We start from the raw sequence: 7,516 nt of genomic DNA, 5'->3' as shown, positions 1-7,516 counted from the left end.
CTATGGGAAGTGAGTTGAGCGCTCTGTGTCACGGTCCAATTGCTGTCTAACAGGCAGACATTGCATGCATGAAACCGAGGCTGATAACTCAATATTATACCAGCTCCTGCACAGTATTTATTTGACGATCTGAAGAGAAGAACGTTTCAACAGGGCTAGCTGTAAACAGGTAAGTTTTTCTCACTAAACACGTTTTATTATGTTCACTAAATCTACTGTTATGATTGCAGAGCACAGCCGTTGGTCAGATGGAGTTTGTGTTTAGACAAACCTGATCTTCATTAAAACTGTCCTTTCATAGAATCTATATTCATAAGATTGTCTTAACATTGACAACCGAGCCAGGGATCATACAAAAGATGTATCTGTGTATATACATGTATATATATATACAAACAGACGAGCCCCGTATATGTATGTATATACATCCCTAAACTCGACCTGCTATATCAATTTGTCATGTACATTAAATATATCAGATGCATTTGTCATCGATTGAGAGTCTTGTAAGGGGACCTTTACCTGCACTCTTTTTTCAATATCTCTTTTTGCTAAATGACGTAATGTGTTCTTTGATTACATGGATGCAATTGTTCGTGGAAGACAATAAGGCCAATTCTGTAATGATGACATATTCATAAAGGTATCATATTCAAGATAGTCAACAGGTTTGCTATTTTGTAGGCGTATGTAGGTCGGTTTTCTTAGCTTGTGGATGAGAGTCAGTTCGACGTTAAGGTTATTTGCTTACAAAGTCTTAAGACGTGCTTCATCCCTGACTACACTTTTCAATTACGATTTATATTTTCATTACCCTGTTCCGATTTGTGGTTTCGATGATGGTGTAAAACTCTTACGCACATGTAATTAAACAAACAGACTTTCATTAACATCCGCTGACTAATATGTTTCCAGGATGTCCAAGGTTGCAGCCAGTCCAGTAACATACAAGAGCATGGGAATGCATGGAAGGAGTGACATGGGTAAGTTGGAATACATTGTTCGAGTGTTTAGTATAGTGGAAGGTAAACCCTCTGCTTCCTTTGAGCACTTGCAAATTACTAAGCACAAAAACAAAGTATGATAATGGCCCCATTGGATGCACGATTTAAGAAAAGGTATTTTTTTAAACATGGTTATGGAGGTTGTCCGATGTCTTCATATAAACAACTTATAAGACTTGTTTCATGTTAGAGTGAGATCCGTAGACGTATGGAGCTTATTGGCAATACTATTTGTATAGTGACGCTAGAATGTGTTAAAACATCTCATGTTTTCAAGAAGCTTTTTTTTCTAATATTTAAGTAACAACATTTTTCCGTCCATCTAGTTTCTTAGATGTGGATAAACAAAAGATATATAAAATATAAAAACATATTTTTTTCTCTTGGAGTTCTAAAGAATAAATCGGTCTTTTTCACTTCTTTAAGCTAATCTGGTGAACTTGTCACCACAGGATTGCAAAACGTGCAGGTGTAATAAGCTAAAAAAAAGGCTAGTTGTCCGCCATTTGAACATCTGATAATATTTATACAAATAGATCCAAATTTACTGTGTCTATAGTTTGACATTTTCAGTGGCCAAGAGGCACTAAAATTCACCGCCCTCTTAGCAAACTCTGCGATAACAGTACATGAGCGATATGGCTATGATATCAACCACAGTTTCTACTAGATGTTCATTATCACACACGAGTCTTCACCTAAACCAAAGTAGTTTTACTTTCTGTGTGTGGGAATTATTGTCCTGGTGTTCGAGTCACCACACATTTGTCATTAAAGGGTTGATGCCAAGCAATTTCCTTCCTAATCAGAGTAATATTGAATGATAGTAATCATTTTTAAATATGTCACCTTTTTGCCGTAACAACATCCTATAGTTGCAACACATGCCTCCTATACCGAGAGGCCAATGTAACATTCAGCATTTATCTTGTAGAGAACATACTGAGAGCAAATACTATCATCATCCCGAGAAGCAATAACGCCGAAAGTCTAGAAGACGAATTCTTCCAAAATGTGATGCGATACAGAGCGAAGGGATCGAAGTTAAAAAAGGATTTCCCCCACCTCGTCATATATCAAGTTTCATCTCGCATTAAAGATGAAGAGGAACTCATTGTTGACACATTACGGGGTAGGTGATTATATTCAAATATATCGGTTGTATGTAGGCGTGCACCTATAACAAGGAGAATAATCCAGTATTGATATATGGAGAAGGAGAACTAAATATATTCAGAAAGAGTTGACATATTTATTTCAAAACAGCCTTAAAGTGTTCATGTTGAGTGCTGATTGCGTTATTTCAAACATTTTGCCTCCTATTCGAGAGAAATACAAACTGTTAAATAAGTTGATCACAAATATAGATTCTGTCACATTTCACCCTCAGGTTTGCCTTCATCAATTCTTATCATTGCGTCAGTCGGAAAAGATTCTGAAGTAGGCATCGACCTTCCAAGCGACTTGGAATCTACCGTCAAACAAACATTAAGGCTGTTTATCAAAAATGGACACATTCTCCCCAATGATATGGACAATGAGTATATGTTTCACCGCGTGTTGTTGCATTGCTGTCATCAGGAGCCTGACTGGCGGGAGTATTTGAAAGAACACTGGAAGAAAATCGCCCTTGTTTGCAGTGTTGTGTGTTTGATAATTGTAGTGGTGTCACTTAATGTACGCTTTGCTTAAATATGGTTGTTTTGGAACCTCCATTTCACATTCTGAAGTGAGGGGGCTGGTATGTCTAGATCATTTCGTTCCAGCTTAAAGCACTGTCATCATAGGAGCTGGACATGCCGTATGTCCTGTCCCCTCCAGGAATATTCAACTGTATATTCCTGAATTTATATCCTTTAAATTCCTTTAAAAATCGCATCCCAAAGATAACCCTGGAAACTATGTATATGGTGTTTATCCTAACTATTCCAATATTGTAGTTATATTTGTATAACTGTACAAAACAACAATGTGTCATCCTGGAATGGAGTATATGGTGCAGTTCCTGGAACACGTTATGATAGAATTTCCTATGAACTAATCCAACTTCCTCGAGTGAAAGAAGAAATCGCTTTACATTGCCAACCTCCAAAATGTTGAACCCTATCTTACCTGATTATTTATGCAAACGTTTATCGCCAACAGTTGCAGAACCAAATCGTTATACATTGCGGGATAATATCATTTGTTTTTACCGTAAACTTTGGCTTGAAAACCCCCCATTAGAATTCACTGTGATGCGGAAAGTTAAGTGCGCAGTTCAATCAACTGACCGTAAAATATGATCGTGTTAACAGTGAACCGCATAGTGGTTTTGATAAGAGTGGGTCAGTGGGTGAGTCGGGAATCGAACCCTTGTCTTCGGCGTGACGAGCGAACGCTTTAACAACTAGGCTGCCCGACCGCTCCGTTTTGATAAAAAGGTTAAAGACTTCATTGTGAAACATGATTACGAACATTGTAAGTGTTGTAAAACTACAGATTTGTTATCTGAAACTGGTTATGAAATAGGAGCTGCTATTAAAGGATTGAAATCTCACAAAGCTCACGGTATAAACGGTTTTCCTCCTAATTGTTTAAAAATAAATGCCATGTACATTTGTGCTTTATATGTATGTGATTTTTTTATTCTGTATTCTGTTTTGATGAATTTCCAAAACATAGGAATGCTTATCCCGCTGTATAAAATGAAATTTCACGGACGGGGAGACCAGAAATGGGCGTCACACATTTTTCTCATGAATTAAAAAAAGTACGGAAGTACGGTTGAGCCAACCTTTCAAAAAATTATAAATCGTCCATCTTCCATTAATGACACGTATCTTTAAAATGTATCTTATTACGTTAAGAGAAACTTACCCATGTAAGTTGAATGAATGACATTCGGCCATGGATTGGACAGCAGACAAACAGTTGAATACGCGCAAGCTGTCTACCTGTCGTTATTGACTGACAGCAGCTGTTCAGGCCTGAAACATGACTGTCGGAGTTCTCGGAACCAAAACCCGTAACGCGCCAACACACCGGATATAGATTTCGTAACGCGATTTTAATTGGACTCGTTAGCCCAGCCAGTATATAACTCTATAATTCCAGCCTAGTTCGGCAATGGTTGAAGCTGAACTTTTCTAGTCCGTTAACTCCCTTGCTTCGGGAAGAAGACTGGACCGGACTGGACCAGGTGCGAAAGGAGTGGACAAAACGCCTTCAAATTGTCTCTGGGAGATTCATTCATGCCACGCCATATAAACGAATGTTTGACCAATTGTGGAGTATAACCCATTATTGATCAAGTCATCTCAAACTTTCATTTTTTCACTACACACCCGTCGTCTTTCTTGGTTGTTTGAATCCTCCTTACACTACACCACCGACATGTGTTGTTGATTGCCATGTTCCATCTGGTCCTTCCTTGCCTTATCCAGCTAATACCACATCTCGATACCTCTTTTTCATTCTGTCATCATTTATTATTTTCGAATATCGCCTACTCTTTAGGATATAATATAAGGTGAGGTGAATGAGGTTTAACTTCGCGTTCAAGATTATTGCACTTATATTGCGACGTGCATGCACGTGTGTGTGTGTGTGCGTGCGTGTGTGTGTGCGTGTGTGTGCGTGCGCGTATGCGCATGTGTGCGTGTGTGCCTGTACTAGTCCGAAATAATGCCGATTTTATAGCTCTAGCCCAATGAGATACCATGTCGCAGTTTAACATGAATACCCCACTCAGACACAGTATGCTGACTCCGAGCCGACCAGTCCTTGTTTTAGCCCCTTAATGCCGAGCGCCAGGCAGGGTAACAACAAGTACCTTGTACCGTCTTTTGGTAAGACGCGGCCGGGAAAAATAAATGTCATGGCAATATGGAAAAAGTTATGTAGAATGAGCAATGTCATACTTACTTACATCAAGACTAATCCGTTTGGGGACGGGGATATTATATAAATATGTGATTTATTCAGTATGGCTTTTTCTGTACATTGAACGTACGTTTGGTAGTGTTTCGTTAAAACTACTATTTTCTCGATCAGGGCTAGACATTATAGACCCATCAACATGGGCAAGTAATATGTAGGTGATTGATAGATGTGTTCACGTGCATTACCACTCTTCTCACAGTAAAGCAGTTCGTGAATGTATTTGTACATACGGTATTAAAACATGTTTGTAGAAGGAACGCTGTCGATTGTTCAAATAAATTAGACCACTCGTTTATCCGATGTTCAATTGTTGATGTCGTCAGTTAAGCCCCAGCCTCGGAGTTTTACCTGGTCAGTTCAACGACTGAACATCGGATCTCCTATCCCCACAACAAGCCACCGTGGTATAGAGAGGTACTTCACGCTGTGGGCTATTTCTGTAACCTTTTCAACCAGGAAAACAGAATGTTGTCCTACTTGATCTCAGGTTTTGACCGATGTACATATTTCTTGTAGCAGAACTAATGTCGGGTGATTAACAGAGTGAAGGTGCGCACTCTATCTCCCCCAATGCCATATAACCGGTTGACGGATTGAATGTACAAGAAAAGAGATTGAGAGTAGTGCGACACCGTCACAGAGATTGAGAGTAGTGCGACAGCGTCACAGAGATTGAGAGTAGTGCGACAGCGTCACAGAGATTGAGAGTAGTGCGACAGCGTCACAGAGATTGAGAGTAGTGCGACAGCGTCCGCACTAAGACCCTGTCATCATTAGGCTCAATTATCCCGAACATTCGTGAAAAAATAATTATGCTTCAGACTATTGGAAAAAAAGAAATTGCCTGCCACTAAAATTGTTTCAGAGTGAAACTTTGATAGTGCAAAAACAGGATGGTGGTACGTATGTTTTATTTCAAAAGCGATAGAGGTTTGCAAAGTATACATACTAAAATAATAATAATAATAATAATAATAATAATAATAATAATAATAATAACGGTACGGTAACATAAAAATCAATATGAATTGCCAAATAATGCTATTCTGTTTTTAAGACAAGTGGTCGGACAAGCGAAGACGCAGACCTTTCACCATGTCCTTCAATTCAGACATAGTTCAGGTGGCCTCCCACAGGCAGGCAGATCATGAACACAATCGTGACGATCATTACGAACATTGCATACACTCGGAACCACATGATGTCAGACATGAGAGCTATTTCACGCCATGAATAGAATGGTGGTTCCTTCGAGAACATTTCGGGGTCCGGCTCCTCGGCCTGGCGCTTGCTCGGATTCTGATTCATTTCAGTGTCCTCGTATGGAACGATTTTCACTTTTGAAGATGAGCTCGCTTTTTGCACGCGTTGATCCTGTCTTTTCCAGCCGGCCATGTTCACGAGGACGGTGGAGACAAAGGCTCTTGCAGATTTCGAGACGGGTGTTTTAGACAGTTTGTGAAATAGGTATATATTGATCACGGTGATGACGGTCGTGCTCGCTCCAACAAACAAGATCAGTGCCAGATATATACCTTAAATAAAAAGAGAAACAAGAGTATTTACCAACCCTAATCAAGAATGAATTATTTATTATTAATTCAACAAATTCTAAAGGAATTTCGCACGTGTTTTTCCGGAAAGAATAGGACCCCAATATCCCATGCTTGTTGAGAGAGCCGACACGGGTTATTAGGAGCAGGTTGAGATTGATTGTGACATCCTGCCCCAGTGGTTGATTCTTTCATTAACTGTTTTGTCGGATTAATTATATACGTATTGCTGACAGTGGTGTTACACAACATTCACTTACTAATGGCAAAATGTTCTTTACTCAGAAATCACCCCCATTATTACACATCTATACTGCTGTCATGTCCAACTTGGAGAGGGCGGATATCCTTTATAACTATGACATCAAGAATTCTAGCATGAAATATTACAGTCCTGAATTGTGACTGTTGTGTCAAGCCCTACCCATTCTATGCTGACCGTGACATTGCTGATGACGGCATCACCAGGAATTAAGTCAATTTGCTTTAAGTACATCTTTCAATTACTGGTTTACTCAGATAAGGCTTCCAAATACCATGTGTGCATCCCTGAATATAATATGCAAGTATGGCATCAATTTGTAGACAGAAAAATTGAGAAAGTCAGTAACATCAACACGACTTTTGACCGCTCCCCCCGGATGTGTACTTTAGAATTTTAGAACGATTAGAAACATGTAGTTTTATCATATTCGAAACACCCACCCACACACCGACACCCACCCAAACCCACACACACACACATACTAGTATATATATATATCCTAAACACCTGATGATATGCAAAATCAATAAATTAAATTATAAAATCATTCGTATATAATATGATAATTATTTTGGGGAGCACACTACTCACACACTCAGAACACAGTAAATGTGTAGTTATCAGGTGCTCATCAAAACCTAATATTGTCTCTTTTGAAACAGCGGCAGGGCGACATTCATGACTTGCCACGGGCCGGTCTTCCGTGTGTGACGTCACGTCAACACGACAAACATATTCGGTTGGTGCATCTACGGAATCGATATCAAACT

The 7,516-nt window shown here is 39.3% G+C and overlaps 2 protein-coding genes across 2 annotated transcripts in view; one reads left to right on the top strand and one right to left on the bottom strand.

The window, feature by feature from the left end:
• Nucleotides 1–45: 45 nt before the first annotated feature.
• On the top strand, nucleotides 46–3,613 carry LOC124152180. Its single transcript, XM_046525016.2, has 4 exons — nucleotides 46–169; nucleotides 916–983; nucleotides 1,939–2,136; nucleotides 2,395–3,613. The coding sequence occupies exons 2-4, from the start codon at nucleotides 917–919 to the stop codon at nucleotides 2,694–2,696; spliced, it is 567 nt and encodes a 188-aa protein (XP_046380972.1). The 5' UTR covers nucleotides 46–169; nucleotide 916; the 3' UTR covers nucleotides 2,697–3,613.
• Nucleotides 3,614–5,836: 2,223 nt separating this feature from the next.
• LOC124152148 (neuronal acetylcholine receptor subunit alpha-3-like) overlaps nucleotides 5,837–7,516 on the bottom strand; it is a 38,456-nt gene continuing 36,776 nt past the window's right edge. The window contains exon 7 of the mRNA XM_046524936.2: nucleotides 5,837–6,463. Coding sequence (XP_046380892.1) covers nucleotides 6,036–6,463 — 428 coding nt within the window. The 3' untranslated portion in view covers nucleotides 5,837–6,035. The remainder of the gene's footprint in view (nucleotides 6,464–7,516) is intronic.

The sequence above is a fragment of the Haliotis rufescens genome, unplaced genomic scaffold (assembly GCF_023055435.1).
Source record: "Haliotis rufescens isolate VD_foot unplaced genomic scaffold, xgHalRufe1.0.p SCAF_4, whole genome shotgun sequence".
Lineage (NCBI taxonomy): Eukaryota > Metazoa > Mollusca > Gastropoda > Lepetellida > Haliotidae > Haliotis > Haliotis rufescens.
Note: the sequence above shows the minus strand (reverse complement) of the source record. Positions and strands in the feature narration are given on the sequence as shown.